The sequence below is a fragment of the Myxine glutinosa genome, chromosome 7 (genome assembly GCF_964187855.1).
Source record: "Myxine glutinosa chromosome 7, kmMyxGlut1.1, whole genome shotgun sequence".
NCBI classification, from domain to species: Eukaryota; Metazoa; Chordata; class Myxini; order Myxiniformes; family Myxinidae; genus Myxine; species Myxine glutinosa.
Genome location: NC_136267.1, coordinates 95,295,817 through 95,315,307, shown reverse-complemented (window position 1 = coordinate 95,315,307; position 19,491 = coordinate 95,295,817). Strand labels below are relative to the sequence as shown.

The window sequence follows — 19,491 nt, the reverse complement described above, 5'->3', positions numbered from 1 at the left end:
CAACCATCCCTCTCCTCCACTAACTCCCCCCCACCACCCCCACGCCCCTGCCACCAATTAACACTGCATAACCCAAATCATCTTACTTGCAAGGTCACCGTGTTTCCCTCCCCTCATCTTTCCCTGTTCATTAATTTGCTTGCTTATTGTATTTGGGTGCTGTCCCACTGCCTGCCTGTTGCCTTTTTATCCTCCATTACATGTCTTTTTCTCTCTCGGTGTTGTATTAACTTTTTTTTTTGAAAGATCAATAGAATGCCAACAAGAGTTAGGCCTGACAAACAAACACTAGATTTTTATTTTGTGAGTCAATAAAGTTTTCATAAACTCCAGTAAGAATTTGCTTTGTGCAATCAGGCTCACAAAACATTCCTAGCTGGCAAAAACGACAGCTTGCAAAACTACACCTATTATTATTCACTCCTTGTAGGTTGTGCCACAACTCATTTAGTGCAAAATAAACTTTTTGAAACTCGATAACCGAACATCGTGGATACATGGCAGGCACCCCATGTTGGTAAAGACCATTGCAGGAAGTGCTGATGTGGCACAACAGTTCATGGCTCCGTAATCAGTTGAGAGTCAGACACGGACACAATAGGCTTGTGTTTCAAAAAGCTTCAAAACTTCAAACGCTTGTGTTTTTGTAGATAGTCGGAAAATGCTATGAAGTAGACAATTAATCAACTTGCAGAGATTTTGATAAAACAGTGCAATGCCTGCAGGGTTTAAAACAGCCCCTTGAACACACTGGCACACTCAGCAGGTTCAGGGAGGTGCAAAATTACTGAGAAAGTCCCCCGTCATATCCTCATATATTAAAATAAGGGAATTATATGTATGTATATCTGAAAATCAAAGGAAACAAACCCAGGGCTGGCCCAATCTCAACCATTTTTTTGCATACGGGTTTGGTAGTAACCAGGATCAGGTCATGGTGCAAAAAAGATCCCCCCCCCCCCCCCCTCCTCACAGGGAGGAGAACTTGCCAATGATCTCCAATGGAGCGGGTGTGTCGAGTGAGAATAAAATTGTGCAACAGGATATTTAATTTCAACAGCGTCGTGATGGGGCAAACATGCCCTTCGACCTTAATGCTCGATGGTCTGAGTGCTTTCCTTGCACAATCATCCACCATCATGACAAGACAAATACCGCAACTGAACGATTTCCCCAAAAATCGAGCCCAAAGTATTTCATTAACAAAGGTAATGATATACTCAAACCTGGCCACAACTTGTACAAAACATATTAATCAACAGGATGTTTAACGTTCGTGTTTGACATTTGTCAGGGCAAAAGGGAGGTTAATGCTCAAAACATCAGCCATAACACATCTCACGTCACAGTTAACATTCTCTGATAAAATCAATTGTTTAACTTGGCTGCAAATCAACACTTGCCTTCATGTAAGACTAGTATTCTACCAGCAAGATGGAGGAAACTGATATGAATTTGTCAAACTCGTTTGCGGTAAGCTTCCCAAAGAGGAGGTGAATTTTTTTTTTGAAGGGGTCGATGATTGTTCAAATCAAAATTTCACAAACCGACCAGTAACACCAGAGCCATTAAAGCAATGCTCTTTCGAGTGAAGTAAATTTCGCACAGTCACAGGAGATTGGGATGTAAACATGGTAAGACTGACAAGGCTCCTTGGGATGAGTGACTCGTATGAAACCAATGGGGCAGCACTGTGAGGTCGTGTTATCACAGCATGGAAAATATCCTGCATTAACTGGGGGGGGGGGGGGGGGAAGTAGGGAGGGCACTGTGTGTCAACTGAAAGCCAATAGGAATTTGTTAACCACCAGGATAAGTGAGGTGGCTGATGGTTCAAGTGTTAGTCATTCGATCTAAGGATCTAGCAGGAAGGCTAAAACTCGAAATGGCAACCACACCTCACTTTCCTCAGCGGTTAACATACAAATCTTACAGGATTTCAGTTAATCAAATCCATAGTTTAACTTGTCCGCAGACGCAGACCAACACCACCCTTCACAAACACCAGTACAGTATTCCATCGCATATACAAATATCAATAGATACAACGAGTTCATCATGCAATTAAGTTTCAAATTGATGAATGAAATGAATGAATGAATGAATGATCGTTTTTAAGGCCATTTTCCCCGCGAGAGCGGGGGTTAGCCTTGCGGGCCCCATGACAATCATGGTTCCCTGTTTGAGGCAATGTTTTTATGGCCGGATGCCCTTCCTGACGCCAACCCTTGGTCGCCTCTTACGATGCGCAGGGATACGGTGTACCTATTCTAAACCGGGGTACACACCGGGATCATTCATCCCAGCAAGCTGGTCCTCAATTTGCCGACCTCGGAAGGATGACAGGCTGAGTCAACCCCCCTGGCGTTAATTCAGCCATCGACCGGGATTCGAACCCAGGATCCTCGGATCCTAAGCCGGCACCCTAACCGCTAAGCCAACACCAGGGATAAGTTTCAAATTGATGGATGGACAATTAAAGTTTTGGCCGGTCCCAATTATTTAAATGGTACAAGCAATATTTTTTTGGTATACTTTGTCTAGGCTCATATGAGAGTTAACACAGAACATAGTGCCTGTCCGCAGCTGATTATCACCAAGCCTTCGACGGATGAGCCGAACCAGCTTTAACTCCTGAGGCGATCTTCAATTATGGCGGTTATTGACACACGCAGGGCTGAAGGACCAAGTAGGGAGGGCACTGTGTGTCAACTGAAAGCCAATAGGAATTTGTTAACCACCAGGATAAGTGAGGTGGCTGATGGTTCAAGTGTTAGTCATTCGATCTAAGGATCTCGCAGGAAGGCTAAAACTCGAAATGGCAACCACACCTCACTTTCCTCAGCGGTTAACATACAAATCTTACAGGATTTCAGTTAATCAAATCCATAGTTTAACTTGTCCGCAGACGCAGACCAACACCACCCTTCACAAACACCAGTACAGTATTCCATCGCATATACAAATATCAATAGATTCTGGTGTTGGGCTAGCGGCTAGGGTGCCGGCTTAGGATCCTAGGATCCTGGGTTCGAATCCTGGTCGATCGCTGAATTAACGCCAGGGGGGTTGACTCAGCCTGTCATCCTTCCGAGGTCGGCTAATTGAGTACCAGTTCACTGGTAATTCCCTGCTTGTCGTCAAAGGCGGCAAAAAGGGTTGGCGTCAGGAAGGGCATCCGGCCGTAAAACATTGCTTCAAAAAGGGGACCGAAAAACAACAACAACCACGGTTCCCGAAAAAGGCCAACCCCCGCTTTGCGGGGAAAAATGGCCTCTAAAGGTGGTATATACAAATATCAATAGATACAACGAGTTCATCATGCAATTAAGTTTCAAATTGATGAATGAAATGAATGAATGAATGAATGATCGTTTTTAAGGCCATTTTCCCCGCTAAAGCGGGGGTTAGCCTTGCGGGCCCCATGACAATCATGGTTCCCTGTTTGAGGCAATGTTTTTATGGCCGGATGCCCTTCCTGACGCCAACCCTTGGTCGCCTCTTACGATGCGCAGGGATACGGTGGACCTATTCTAAACCGGGGTACACACCGGGATCATTCATCCCAGCAAGCTGGTCCTCAATTTGCCGACCTCGGAAGGATGACAGGCTGAGTCAACCCCCCTGGCGTTAATTCAGCCATCGACCGGGATTCGAACCCAGGATCCTCGGATCCTAAGCCGGCACCCTAACCGCTAAGCCAACACCAGGGATAAGTTTCAAATTGATGGATGGACAATTAAAGTTTTGGCCGGTCCCAATTATTTAAATGGTACAAGCAATATTTTTTTTGGTATACTTTGTCTAGGCTCATATGAGAGTTAACACAGAACATAGTGCCTGTCCGCAGCTGATTACCACCAAGCCTTCGACGGATGAGCCGAACCAGCTTTAACTCCTGAGGCGATCTTCAATTATGGCGGTTATTGACACACGCAGGGCTGAAGGACCACGAAGCGTTTATTCTCGCGAACACACGGGCTTATTCCGAAACCCACAAAGAACAATACAACAAAAAGGGTGCAATAATTATTTACAATAATTAAGGTGTGGAATGAAAATAAAGAAAGTAAATGCTGAGGTAAAAATGCTAAGGTGAGGATCCTCCACACAGACACACGCAGGGTGAGGCAAGAAAATAAAATCATGCTCAAGCACTTAGCTGAGCCAAAATGGATCCTGTGGAAGGTTGGCGGTTATTGAAGCCACACAATATTGATCCTGTGGTCCCGAAGTCACACAGGTGGGAAGCCCGGCAAAATGGTGGCAACATCGAAAGCAGAGGGCGCCCGGTAGTGAGGCGAGCAGGGAACACGACCCTCGTGCTCTTCACCTCCGTCCACCGCTTCAATCTTTGGTGCGATAATACTCCTGGGGAAGGACAGCGTGGACTCCAGCCCACCAGCGACGGCAGCACAAACCTCCTTACGGTCACCACACAAAAGCAATGCTCTCCTCAGGAAAATGTCTTTCTTCTCCCAGCCTCTCTATTCGTGCTCCCATTCCGCCCACGTCATTGGGCCACGTCACTCGGAGGGGTGTGGTCTGCCGGTCCTATCCCCCGCCCATCGAACAGTTGTAGCTCTGCCTCTCCTAGGCGAGCCTTTGCCTTATGTGTCCATTGGAGCATGAATAGCTTGGCCGGCTGATGTTATAAATGTTAGGGATGGCCACAGAGGGTATTATGAACAGGGGAAATTATCTTAAATCCCAACTACTAATTAACACGGCATCACCCCTCATATGATGCGCATGTAAACACAACCTTAAGCGACATTTTCCCTACTTATTACATCAAAATGCTCCTACACATCACACGGTCCATACTAATTATATTCAATCCTACCTTTCCGACGGTATTCCATTACCTACCCCCATAAACGTAACAATATAATAAAGGGAGCAGGAGATAAGAGGGGGAGAGGGAGGGAAGTACAACAACAGTAGGGAACAGGGACATCTGTGGAAGGGAGAGGGCTGGGGTGGGGTACACAGGATAAACAAGATAGACACTGCAAAGGCTTTCAGGAAAGAAAACAGGGAAGTTGAAGGAGGTGGGTTTAGGGTGGATTAGTGGGGGGTAGAAAAGAATCAACGTTTTGGATGGGGGAAGATATGACATGGTGGTAAACAGCTGTTTTCAACACCTGGAGGGAGGAGTGGGATTGAAGAGTGTGTGGCAGTTTGTTCTAGAGGTGGGGAAACAAAGAGGAACAGAAGTAAAGGTGAGCAGTGAGTCTTGATTTTGGCAGTTTCACAAGAACAGGGTTGCTGGCAGATCTTGTGCATCCTGCCGGAATATTAGGGGACAGAGAACAGACAGAGTGGGAATCTAGGCCAGAAAGGAGGCGGCAGAAGACAGAAAGACCGCTAACCTGCCTGTGGTGAGAGTGAAAGGCCCTCAGAATCGGCTTCATTGCGGGAGATACCAATGATTCTCAAGGCTTTGGTTTATACAGCGTGAAGCAAAGCTAGGTGTGAGGCAGGAGCATCAGCCCAGGTGGCAGAGCAGTACTTCATCAAGCTGCGGAAGGAAAGTTTTGTAAGTGGTGAGTAGCTCAGTTGCGTCAAGGAAGGACTTTGCACAACAGAGGATGCCAAGTCTGCGACTGGCTTTGGAGACCAGCTTGGAAAAATGTCTTTCCCAGGAAAGATCATGGCAGATAGTGAGACCCAAAAGCTTGAGTGACAGAACTTCTTCAAGAGCATTGTTGAGAAAGTAAATGGGAGGGTTTTCCAGATGGTCTTTTCAGAGAGACAAGGTGAGTGTGAGATTTGTCAGGATTGAAAGACATGGTACACTTGTTTGACTAGTTTGTGATTTTATCCAGGTCAACAGAGAGTAAAGAGGCTGCTGACGGCCGATTTGAGTGATGAGAGATGGAGCGGCAGAGAGTGGAGTCATCAGCAAATAGAAAAAGAGGATTCCCAGAGTCAGAGAGATCATTGATGAAGATTAGAATTGGATGCTTGGATTAATTAACGAGATGCTTGAACCCGAATCTTTCTAGTTGCCAACACAACCCATTTTCTAACTGGCTACATCATTTGCATGCCATCAGACAAGTGTCTGAAATCTGAATCCAGATTTGTCAAGCCGAGGATATCGCAGGAACAGGAATGGAAATAAAAAAATGGCTCCTAAATGACAAAATTAATAATTGCATTGCAATCTGATGCACTTTGTTCGGAACAAAATGAAACTGATACATTCGGCACCTACAGTGTCTTCAGAATAGGCGCAGAAAAGAAAAGAAAGAGGTAGCAAAGGCGCAGGAAGCATACAGCAATACCCCGTTTTACGCCATTTCGACCTACGTCAAATCCGACTTTACGCCACTCTTCTAGAGTAAATTTCAGTTCAGCGAACGCCATTATGTGCGACTTTACGTCACTCCTACCTGGCTCTAGATACTACGAACGTCATTATGTATGCGCGATAGCACCTGGCCATCCCACTAACCTTGGTGATTTCGACCCCAATGTGAAGGTGGTGTACTTGCCACCTAAGTACACATCGCTCATCCAGCCTATGGACCAGGGTGTGATAGCGCTTTTAAAGCGCTACTATCTCCGCCGCACTCTTCGTCAGGCTGTCGATGCAACGTCGGAGGAGGAAGGCATCAACATCCGGCAGTTTTGGAAAAACTATAACATCTACCAGGCAGTGCTTATCAATGCTGCATGGTTGGAGGTTACGCAGTCGGCGATGAATGGGGTGTGGAAGCGTTTGTGCCCCCACCTTGTTAATGATTTCACGGGGTTTGATGCACCAGTCAAGGCTGTGTCTAAAAACTTGGTTCCCCTCAGCGCTGACCTGGAGATGGAGTTGGAGGAGGAGGATTTCGACGGTTTGATCGAGGCAGATAAGCAGCCTTTAACTAATGAGGACTTAATGGCATTGAAGGAAGAGCGCCGCGAAGAGGATGAGCTTCCAGAACCAGAGCCAAGCAAATTCACCGTAGCCGAAATGCAGAAAGGTTTTTATCACCTCTCCAAGTGTCTTGCAATATTTGAGGCACAAGACCCAAACGCCGAGCGTTTCGCAAAAATGATGAATGGCACCAGCGACCTTTTTCTCCCGTATAAGACCATCTTAACTGAGAATAAGAAGCACACAATTCAAGGGACTTTGGATCAGTTCCTACTTAATGTCGAGAAATGCAAGGCCTCTACTAGTTTTGATGAGTCGCCGAAGAAGCCCTGCATATAGTGTTCATTACTCTTTTAAAAATATGGCTAAAATGTGTTTTTTTGTGTTCAGAAGAGATGCCAAGTTTAAGGTGAATTTTTTTTTTTTTTTTTTTTTTTTTTTTTTTTTTTGTATACAAGATCGAGGCTCGTGAAAGAGCGAAAATTAATCACACAGAAAGACAAACAGACACATAAAACAAATAACATCGGGAGCGGTAGACAAGATGGGGAGAGAGGGGGAAGGACACAAACACAACATTTGAGAGCAGGGACCGAGAGACATGGAGACATCGAGAGATCTGTGGGAGGGAGAGGGCTTTGGGGGGGAGGCATGTGAAGGGGGGGGGGGGGTGGGAGAGGTATAAACATATGGACACTGCCAGGATATCCAGGAAATAAGTTGGAATTTCAAACAAGGTGGATCTGGGGTGAATTAGTGGGGGTAGAAAAGATCAAGGTTATGGATGGGGGAAGATAAGAGATGGTGGTGAACAGCTGTTTTAAAGACCTGGAGGGAGGAGAGGGATTGAAGGGAGTGTGGGAGTTTGTTCCACAGGCGGGAGAAAAGAGGAATGAAAGAGTGAAGGTGAGCAGAGAGCCGAGATTTCGGCAGTTTAACCATCAGAGGGTTGCTGGCAGATCTTGTGCGACCTGTAGGAATATTTGGGGGACAGAGCACGGAGAGAGCTGGGGGAGCAAGGCCGGAGAGGAGTCGGTAGAAGACAGAAAGACCACCTACCTGCCTGCGGTGAGTGAGTGAAAGGCCCTCAGAGATAGCTTCATCGCGGGAGATTCCAATGATTTTGAAAGCTTTGGATTCAACAGCGTGAAGCCGAGCCAGGTGTGAGGCAGGAGCACCAGCCCATAGGGGAGAACAGTATTCCATTGAGCTGCGGATGAAAGCCTTGTATGTGGTGAGGAGCTCAGGTGTGCCGAGGAAGGACTTCGCACGACGGAGGATGCCCAGTCGGCGACTGGCTTTGGAGGCCAGCTTGGAAATGTGGTTTTCCCAAGAAAGATCATGGCAGATAGTGAGACCCAAAAGCTTGAGTGACAGAACTTCTTGGAGAGGATTGTTGAGAAAGTAGATGGGAGGGTTGTCCAGTCGATCTTTTCGGAGAGACATAGTAAGAGAGTGAGATTTGGCAGGATTGAAAGACATGTTCCACTTGTTTGACCAGTCTGTGATTTTGTCCAGGTCTTCAGAGAGTGAGGAGGCTGCAGACTGCCTATCTGAGGGAAGAGGAATGGAGCGGCAGAGAGTGGAGTCATCAGCAAAGAGATAGAGAGGATTTTCCAGAGAGTCAGAGAGATCATTGATAAAGACCAGAAAAAGCACAGGGCCCAGCACACTTCCTTGGGGAACTCCAGCCTGAACAGGAAGGGGAGATGAGAGAAATCCATTCAGGGCCACACGTTGACTACGACCAGAGAGGAAGTCCGCAAGCCATGCATGGAGATTTCCATGGATACCATAGGAGGAGAGTTTGGTGAGCAGAGCTGGGTGCCAGACCGTATCAAAGGCCCTTGATATGTCAAGGGAGACAGCTCTGATTTCCTGTTTGGCATTCAGGACCTCCATCCATTGTTGAGACAGCAGAAGCAGCATGTCCAGAGTAGAGTGACCTGGTCTGAAACCAAATTGATGATCAGAGATCAAGCCATTGGAGAAGAGGAAAGATTTCATATCCGAAGCAATGATGGATTCCATGACTTTGCTGATAATTGGGAGCAGGCTGATTGGTCTGTAGTTGCAAGGATCTGTTTTTGCACCTTTTTTGTGTAAAGCGGTAATGTTAGCTGATTTCCAGGATGCTGGCAGATGACCTTGAGCAAAAGATAGGGTGAAAAGAACAGAGAGAGGGTGAGATAGAGCGGCAGAGCAGGATTTTAGGACCCGTGGGCTGATGCCGTCTGGTCCAGTTGCAGAATCAGAGTCGAGGTTTGACAAAAACTCCTCCACCTTGTCAGGAGAGAAGGACACAGAGTCCAGGAGCATTTGGGTTCGACTGGGAAAGGTGGGAACAGAGAGAGATGGGTTTGGGACTAAGGATTTCGAGGCGAACACAGAGTTGAGGCATTCGGCTTTGTCACGTGCGATGTCAACTGTGTGGCCATTTGAGGTAAGGGAGGGGATGGAGGGGGAACAAACACCAGAAACGGATTTGACCAGACGCCACCAGGATTTGGAGGAAGGAGACAGGTTTGAGAGTTCATTCTTGAGTGAGGAGAGATAGTGCTTCCTGGCACTCCTGAGGGTAGACACACACTTGTTCCGAGCTTGGTGGAAGGAACTGAGATTTCCTTCAGTTGGATTAGCCTTCCAAGAGGCAAAGGCAAGTTGTTTCAGGGCAACTGCCTCACCACAAGATTCAGTGTACCATGGACGGGAGGAAGGGTAAGACAATTGAAGGCGAGATGGGATAAATCTGTGCATGAGAGAGATCAGTTTGCTTTGGAATAATTCCCAGGAAGAATTGATGTCAGAGGCAGTGGAGATGGGAGACCAATCTAGACGATTGATGGCTGCTTGAAGACCGTCCCAGTCAGCCTGAGTGAAATGCCAGACTCGTCGACGCTGAGGAGGCTCTCTGAGAATGGCCAGAGAGATGTCCACTTTGACAAGCACATGATCAGAAGAACCGATTGGAGCAGAAGAAGAGCAGCAGACATTAGCAGGGAAGTTTGTCATAACCAAGTCTAGAAGAGAAGATACTCCATTGGCTGAGATCCGGGTCGGGAAATTGACAGATTGTGTCAATCCCAGTGAGTCACAGAAGTCCTTTGCTGAGGTGCCATGACTAGTGAGAGAGGAACCCACACCTAACCAGGTGGCATGATGACAGTTGAAGTCACCACATATGAGGAAGAGAGAGTTGGGATGAGTGGATAGAAGTTGGTCCATGTTGTCAGACATTGAAATGTAGATGGAGTCATCACTGTTTGGGGGACGGTACAGAACACATATGAACAAAAGGTGGGAGCGGAGAGGAAGCCGTAACCAGAGGTACTCCTGCGGGTGAGGAGGAAAGAGAGCAGTGCAAGGAGAGTGAGGAAGAGAGTTTTTGACAAAGATAGCCACCCCACCACCAGGCCGAGGCTCAGGTCTATCATACCGGAGGAGGGAGTAACCAGGAAGAGATATTAAGGAATCAGAGACATCTTGAAGGAGGAAAGTCTCTGTTAAGCAGATCAAGTCTGGATTGTCAGAAGCAACCTGTATGGAGAGATCAGTCAGGTTTGAGCGAAGGCCCCGGATGTTTGAGGTCCATACCGTTAATGAAGAGAGAGGGGGAGCATCGGGTACAGGACAGGGGAGGGGAGGAGTAGGGTAAGATGAAGGATGAGAGGGGGAGGTAGGGAGAGCAGTTGATAGTGTTTCAGATGTTGCAGAAGAGTTCCAAGAAAGGGAAGGATGAGGAGGATGAAAGGTTTGCTGGTGAAGGGATGCGGCACAGTGAGGGGTTGTTTGAGGGGGGGCAGAGGAAAGTAGAAGGTTTGGGGGGGTGGAGGTATGAGATAGAAGGGAGACAAAGTGGGGAGGAGGCAGCTTGGAGGAAGAGGGTGGAGGAGAGAGAATTGGAGAGGAATGGTATGGGGGGAGAATTGAATGGGAGGGATTGGGGGGGAGTTTTGAAGGGGAGGAGTGAGGGGGGAGTTTAGGAGGGGAGGGGCAAGGGGGGAGTTTTGGAGGGAAGGGGAAAGGGGGGAGATCAGGAGTGGAGGGGCAAGGGGGGGGATTGGGAGGGGAGGGGCAAAGGGGAAGTTTAGGAGGGGAAGGGCAAGGGGGGAGTTCAGGAGTGGAGGGGCAAGGGGGGAGTTTAAGAGTGGAGGGGCAAGGGGGGAGTTTAAGAGTGGAGGGGCAAGGGGGAAGTTTCGGAGTGTAGGTGCAAGGGGGGGGGATTTGGATGGGAGGGGCAAGAGGGGAGTTTAGAAAGTGGATGATTAATGAAAGACGAACATTGATAACAAATTGGGTTTGTTGTGATTTTCAAGTTAGCAATCCGGTTCAGGATGATGGAGGAGGGATGGAATGAATGTGAATTTAGACCATGTAGTGAGGGAGACGTATAAGATATTGAATTTCTTTTTTTTGAAGTAGAATGAGTTGGAGAGGAAATTGAGAAAAGCCTTTTAAATAGGAAGAAAAACAGCGTGTTGTAATATACCACTGAATAAAAAACAGAAGGGGAAAGGTTAAACATATTTAAAAATATTTAAACAGAACTATGAACAATCTTATATGCACAAAAATACCAACGGGGGGAGAGCCGAGAGGGACCACCACGAGTCACGTGAACAGGGCAAACGGTGGATGGCAAGGAGATAATGGGGGTGGGGCGAACAGCACACCTGGACAGAAAATACAGGATGAGACAACAGTACACGTGGAGAAAATAAAATAAATGTTTTTGTTTTTTTTTGTTTTTTTTTGGGGGGGGGGGGGTGGGGAATTAGAACGTTAGACAGTATTATGTTCGGGGTAGAAGGGAAAAAACCAAGAGCCAAGCAAAACACACTTAAGTTAACAAAACACCGACGGGGGTACAACTACAAGGCCACACACAAGGGCAGAAAACGATTAATTAATTACGAGTTACAGGAAATTCAAACCAAAACTAACTATAATCAAACAATATCACATGGACGATAAAATAACGAATTGAAATTTGACAATCTATCTGGGGAAATGGGGGAGAAACACGTGGTCGAAGAACGAACGAACGAATAAGAATGAATAAACGAATGAGCACAGAGAAGGTAGTCTTTTTTTTGTTTGTTTTTTTTGAGTTGAGATTTACATAAGGAAGTAGGCTTTGGGGTGGAAAGACTGCGAAAACAGAGAACGAAAGTTATTGGATCACAAACGACAGGCGCTGAGAGAAAAACAAAGCCTCAAGGTTGTACAGTGTACACTGTACAAGACCTCGAGACGACACGAATTAACGCGATTTTCAATACAGGTATGAAAGATTTGCACCGAAAATCTTTGACGGGACAATAAACGTACATACACCATAAAAGAAATACAGTTATAACGAAAATACAAATTGGAACAATGACTTAACTTCGATTTCGATGGAGAGCGTGGAGAACATAATTATAATTTAATAACATAATTTTATTTATTATTCTTTACAAATTCATTACCTTCGCAAAAGCGGAAGGTTATGTTTTGATCGCTGTGTATTTATTTGTATGTCTGTGTGTGTGTATGTTAATCGCATAACTCAAAAAGTATTCAACCGAATTGCATGAAATTTGGTGGGATGATTGGTTATTATACGGGACACGTTTGATTAGATTTTGGGAAACAGATTTGCTCAAATTCTGACTATTTTTAACTCGATCGTATTTCACTCAAAGTTATGAGCGACTGAAGAAGAAGATGTCCATCCAGGACGTCATCACTATAACGCGATCTCCCGCGATCATTTCAACCTCAAAAAAAATTATAATTGCAGATTTGACAATAGATGAGGCATATTAACAAACGAATGAAACAGATTTGCTCAAATTCTGACTATTTTTAACTCGATCGTATTTCACTCAAAGGTATGCGCGACTGAAGAAGAAGATGTCCATCCAGGACGTCATCACTATAACGCAATCTCCCGCGATCATTTCAACCTCAAAAAAAATTATAATTGCAGATTTGTCAAGAGATGAGGCATATTAACAAACGAATGAAACAGATTTGCTCAAATTCTGACTATTTTTAACTCGATCGTATTTCACTCAAAGTTATGAGCGACTGAAGAAGAGGATGTCCATCCAAGACGTCATCACTATAACGCGATCTCCCGCAATCATTTCAACCTCAAATGAAATTCAAATTGCAGATTTGTCAATCGGGGAGGCATATTAACAGACGAATGAAACAGATTTGCTCAAATTCTGATTTTTAAAAATCGATCGCATTTCACATAAAGTTTCACATCGCATACACTCCCATGCCAAGTACAGAACAGTAGCTGCGGCGAAGGTATGCGCTCTACCGAGTGCCCGGATTCTAGTTTATTAATTGTGTTCATTACTCATTAAAAAATATGACTAAAATGTGTTTTTAGTGTTCTTTAAGGTTTAGCGATAGTTATATACTTTTTACTCTAGTTTTACGAGTTGTTTACTCGAGTTGTTTACTCTAGTTTTACGGTGTTTGTCTTCATTTTAAGGCATTTTTAAGGCATTACGCCCGGTTTACGTCAAAAACCGAGTTACGTCACGACTTATGGAACCAATTAATGACGTAGGCCGGGGTATTGCTGTATAGGAAAATGTTCGGAGAACGCTTGGATTCGGAACATGGACGAGAGCGGTATTCAGGATTGCAAAGCAGATAGCGAAAGAGAGGTGCGATGTGATGGGGGTGAGTTGCTTGAAGGATGAAGTGGGACAAATCGTTGTGGACCCAGATGGATTTAAAGGAAGATGGAAGAGATATATGAAAATGCTGTTGAATGCAGAGAATGAATGGGACAGCAACAGAGAGTAACAGAGAGTAACCCAGTTTTAGGACCGGCAGAGAAGCTAACCAAGAAGGAAGTTGAGGAAGCAATAAAAGCAATGAAGAGTAGAAAAGTGGGAGGGCCGACGGGAGTTGTGGGAGATATGTTGAAGGCAACGGGAAGTTGGGGTGTGAAAAGAATGACAGATCTATAATCTGGTGGTGAAAGAAGGCCGCATTCCAGTGGATTGGGAACTGAGTACCCTCATCCCTCTATACAAGGGGAAAGGTGACCCTATGGACTGTGGCTCGTTTCGAGCGATAAAGTTATTGGAGCATGGAATGAAGGTATTGGAAAGGGTGTTGGAGAAGAGGATAAGGAAGAAAGTGAAGATCGACGAAATGCAGTTTGGATTTATGCCAGGAAGAGGAATGACAGACGGGATTTTTATTGTTAAGGAAGTTACAGGAGAAGTACATGGAGAAGAGGAAGAAGTTGTTTCTTGAGTTTGTTGATCTGGAGAAAGCATTCAATCGGGTTCCATGCGAAGTAGTGACATGGGCATTGAGGAAGTTAGGACTGGAGGAATGATTGATCAGAGTAGTGATGGCAATGTATGAGAGAGCACACACAGCTGTAAGGACGGACGGGAACAGAGGTGAGTTTGAGGTGAAGGTGGGAGTGCATCAGGGGTCGGTACTAAGTCCACTACTATTTGAAGCTGTGATGGAGGTGCTGGCTCGGAACGTAAAGGACGGTTTACTGTGGGAGTTGTTGTATGCAGATGATCTGGTGTTGATTGGGGAGAGTATGGATGGACTGATGAAGAAGATGAACAAGTGGAAGGAATGTATGGAGGCAAAAGGTCTGAAGGTGAATATTGGAAAGACGAAGGTGATGGCAAGTGGTAAAGCACGTGGTGAGGTGGAACGAACTGGGAAGTGGCCGTGTACTGTGTGCAGGAAGGGTGCCGGAGTGAACTCCATTCAATGTACAATGTGCGCTGAGTGTGATCATCAAAAATGTAGTGGTCTGAGAGGGTCATTAACCAGTGTGGCAGCTACATTCAAGTGTAAGTTTTGCACAGAGGGAGCTGCAGAGGGAGGAAATGTTGAGTTGGATCTTGGAGAAGGAGTAAAGCTGGAAGGTGTGAAAACATTTTGCTACCTAGGAGACATGCTGAATGGAGAAGGTGGATCAGACTTTGCAACAGTTGCTGGAGTGAGATGTGCATGGAAGAAGTTTCGGGAACTGAGTGCTGTGCTGATGAGGAGGGGAGTGCCGTTGAAGCTGAAGGGAAAGGTGTATGCTGCATGTGTGAGAAGTGTTATGATTTATGGGAGCGAGACATGGGGAATTAACGTAGAGCAGCAATGAAGGCTGGAAATGGTGGAAATGCAGATGGTTCGGTGGATGCGTGGAGTATCGTTGAGAGAGAGGAATAGTGGAGTGGCTTATGGAAATGATCGTTACACGCTGGCCCAAAGCACTAAATTTGGCACAGTTATACTTTAGGACCATACAAAACTTTTGAGGGGGCTGCCCGATTTTCGAGGCCCAGGTCAGGGTCAAGGTCAAAGGTCAAATTATGTGTTTGTCACGTTTTTGCCATATCCAGCTCATAGCTGTCATAGAAACATTATCTCAGTGTCTAAATAATCATTTTTAAGGACAAGGAATCCATTTGTATTATGGAAAATATCCTCAGGTGCTGCCATATTGTATTTCAAGGTCAGGTGAAGGTCAAAGGTCAAATTATGTGTTGGTCATTTTTGCATCGGTGTTTTTGACGTACATCGATACGCTGAGGGAGGATACTGGATTGGCCAGTACAGAGGAGGTCGCGGCCTGCATGACTTATGCTTCACAATTTCCACGACAGAGACACAGTCCTGTGCATGGCAGTCCTGCGTTCCTGCACGTGCAATTCTTTGAACAAGTGGGTGTCGCCTTACATCCGCACTTGAGTAGTTCTCTACAACTAAGAGCAGCAGCTGACAGGGTTGTCCAGGTTGGACGCCACCCGGTATCTGCTTTGGTCCACCCAAAGCCATCTGGATTTGGTGCAGCTAGGATGGGCTTCAGACTCTCTCTCCAAATGCTGGTTTGGTACAGGCATCGATTTACATGCTGGAGCAGTGCGTTCTGAGTTGGAGGAAGCTTCTCCATCATCTTCACTCTCCTTGGGAATAGCTCCTGTCGAAGGTCATTCACATTGACATGTGGGGTTGTGTTGTCGTACATGATACAGGTAAACCGCTCGATCACATTGAATGCTGGAGATGTAATCACCTGTGGAACAAACGCAGTCAGGGACGTAATGGTGAATCCTTCTGTGGCTGTCGGGTAAGCTTTCCATGCCTTCCAAGCTGACTTTTTGCCTTTACCACTGAATTGGGATGTTACATCAGAGCCAGAGAATGCATGGAAAAACGGCAGAGCACGAGCTTTGTCTTCCCCAAGTTCCTGGCAGATTGAGTTGACATGGTAATAGCGGAAGTGTTTACCAGTACCAAAGCCAACCCATAGTTGCATACCTGGATGGTGCTGCACAAGATCATGAAACACTCCCACCAGAATCACAATCACGTCTGTGTCTACGGTTCTGATGAGAACAGTAGTCACCCCTTCCCTTAGGGCATCATTTACATGAAGACATATTCTACTGCCTGCTTCTTCGTGATCACTCTCTCCCATTGTGATGTTAGCCTGATTCGATTGGACTCGTGGACCAGATGTAATGTAAACCTGTTTGGTAAGCGGATAGTCGTGTTTGACTACGTCCTCCGTCAGCAGTGCGAAAAGCTCCTCCTTGTTGGTAGGACCCTGTAGAAAGCCAGCGAAGTTACTTGGTAACTTCGTATTGCGGGATACCTTTCTACGTAATCCTTTCCCTCGTTTCTCTCGAGTTGTGGCTTTGAGGCTGTCGGGTCGGTAAGTGTCCCAAACGATGTCCATCCTGGAACAGCCTTGAAGTTGCCTTTCTATCCAGGGGATGAAGATATTGACCAAGTTTTTTAGGTTATATATAAGCTGGATATTGCAAAAACATGACAGACACATAATTTGACCTTTGACCTTGACCTGACCTTGACCTGGGCCTCTAAAATCGGGCAGCCCCCTCTCAAAAGTTTTGTATGGTCCTAAAGTAGAACTCTGCCAAATTTGGTCCTTTGGGCCAGTGTGTCACGATATCACTTAAATTTGGACTTTAGCCACCCCACTAGAAGACAAATGATGAATTGCGAAAGATGATGGGAATAGAGCTTGTGATGGATGCTGTGAAGAGAAACAGGTTGAGTTGGTTTGGTCATATGTTGAGGAAGGATGAAAGTGACTGGTTGAGAAGAGTGATGGAAATGAATATAGAAGGAAGTAGAGGATGGGGAAGACCGAGAAATACTTGGCTAAAGGTGGTGGAAGAAGAAATGCAGACAAGGGGGTAAACATGGGGAGATGTAGAAAATAGGGAAAAATGGAGAAGATTGTCACGGGGCCTGCAAGGCTAACCTAACCCCGCTCTAGCAGGGAAAATGGCCTTAAAATGCCTGTTGTTGTTGTTGTTGTTGTTGTTGTAGTGTCTTCAGAATGTATTCATACCCCTTGACTTTTTCACATTTCATTGCGTTATAGCGCGATTTAAAAAAGGATTAAATTGAGATTTTTTTTGTCACAGATGTACATATATATTCCCCATAATGTCAAAGCGGATTTTTTTGTATTTATTATAGAAATACTTACAAAAATAATTTAAAATGAAAAGCTGAAATGTCTTGAGTCAACAAGTATTCAAGCCCTTTGCTATGATACTCCAAGTTGAGCTCAGGTGCATCCAATTTCCTTTGATCATCCTTGAGACATCTCTACAACTCGATTGGAGCCCACCTGTGGCCAATTCAATCGATTGGACACGTTTTAGAAAGAAATACACCTTTATATATAATGTCCCACAGTAGGCAGTGCATGTTGGAACAGAAACTAAAGGAACTGTCCGTATAACTCCAAGATAGAATTGTGAGGAGGCATACATCTGGGAAGAGTATCTGGGAATTTCTAGACTGTTTCTAGGTATACATACACACAAACAATTAGAAGACCAAAAAAAAAAAAAAAAAAAAAGGAGAAACAAATTACTCTTGTCGTGGAGGGTGGACAAACAATAGGAACATTACCATTCTCACCGGAGAGCGCTTGCCTCGCTGGGGATCGACCACGGGCGTCACGTCGCTTTCTCGATCCGACGTCATGGGATACTTTTATCGCCGCGATACTGGAGCCCCGGCAGGAAAGATGGCCGACTACATACGACAGGGGGAAACAAGTGCAGAACAGCATTTCATTAGAAAAATTAAGAAGAAATTCAACAAACTCAGATTAAAAACAAAACTTGTATCGTTGCAGATGTCATAAAAGCCAATGTCGGCAGAATGCGGAAACTACCTTTTGCGTCAAATGAGAAAAAGAGACCGATCGAAGCAAGGCTCTGAGCTTGCGATATGCACGCATTACATCGGTAGCTGCATGCTATCATGCAAATTCACACTGTTAAATTGACTGTTCTTTAAATCAATTTTGACCCAATATTTTTTGAAACTGAATGTTCATCAAATAAAAATACTCAATTTTTACAGTGACATGTGTTTTAGTACTACTTTCAAGATTTCATGATTACAATTAACTCGTCAAGACCTGAAAGTTGTGTTGAACTAACAATCTTTTTGGAAAATAATATATGACGAGATTTTTCTTCAGCAAACATTGAAATTGTCCTCCTATTATTTTGCTGTAAGTTAGTAGGTAGATGATTGAATAGCTGACGGGAGTGTTCTGTGATTACGAGTTGCGAGGTTGCTGGTATGAAAAGCACTGAAATTTGATCTGTAGGTGTCGTGGGAAATAGTAATTTAAACGTGGATACTGATCTTAATGAAGTTTGATTGACCAGCAAATAATATACAGTCGGGCCACCAAAAACAAAATTAAACATGACCCCTGATATACATTTATAAAATAAAAAATAAAAATCACCCATCAAAAGCCACAACTAAAGAGGTCAGTGTTATTACCCCACACACACAAAGCTAAAAGCAGGGTTAAGCAATTGCTTCATGTCTGTCTGTCTGTCTTCAAACGTCAGTTTCTGATTGAGGAACACATTTAAATTGAATGATATTAATATTTTAAACACAAATCGGAACATGAATCGTAAAACAAAGTCGCTGTTTTATAATACTTTTTCTATTATTATATATATATTTTTGTATACAAGATCGAGGCTCGTGAAAGAGCTAACATTAATCACACAAAAAGTCAAACCGACACATAAAACAAAAAATAAGGGGAGCGGTAGACAAGATGGGGAGAGAGGGGGAAGGACACAAACACAACATTTGAGAGCAGGGACATCGGGAGAAATGTGGGGGGGTGGGGGGGAGGGCTTGGGGGGAGGTGGGAGAGGTATAAAACATATGAACACTGCAAGGACTTCCAGGAAAGAAGTTGGAATTTCTTTTTAAAAAGTATCTGGGGTGAATTAGTGGGGGTAGAAAAGATCAAGGTTTTGGATGGGGGAAGATAAGAGATGGTGGTGAACAGCTGTTTTAAAGACCTGGAGGGAGGAGTGGGATTGAAGGGAGTGGGGGAGTTTGTTCCAGAGATGGGAGAAAAGGGGAATGAAAGAGTGAAGGTGAGCAGAGAGCCTAGATTTTGGCAGTTTACCCATAAGAGGGTTGCAGGCAGATCTTGTGTGACCTGAAGGAATATTGGGGGGGGGACAGAGCACAGAGAGAGCTGGGGGAGCAAGGCTGGAGAGAAGTCGTTAGAAGACAGAAAGACCACCAACCTGCCT

The 19,491-nt window shown here is 45.1% G+C and overlaps 1 protein-coding gene across 14 annotated transcripts in view; it reads right to left on the bottom strand.

The window, feature by feature from the left end:
- LOC137431427 (la-related protein 4) overlaps positions 1–19,491 on the bottom strand; it is a 149,186-nt gene that overhangs the window by 95,356 nt on the left and 34,339 nt on the right. For 7 of the 14 annotated variants that reach the window (XM_068122733.2, XM_078782012.1, XM_068122732.2 and 4 more), the window contains exon 2: positions 17,816–17,941. In XM_068122733.2, coding sequence (XP_067978834.1) covers positions 17,816–17,890 — 75 coding nt within the window. In that variant the 5' untranslated portion in view covers positions 17,891–17,941. The remainder of the gene's footprint in view (positions 1–17,815; positions 17,942–19,491) is intronic. The other 7 variants (XM_068122739.2, XM_078782015.1, XM_068122738.2 and 4 more) reach the window with 1 other exon arrangement.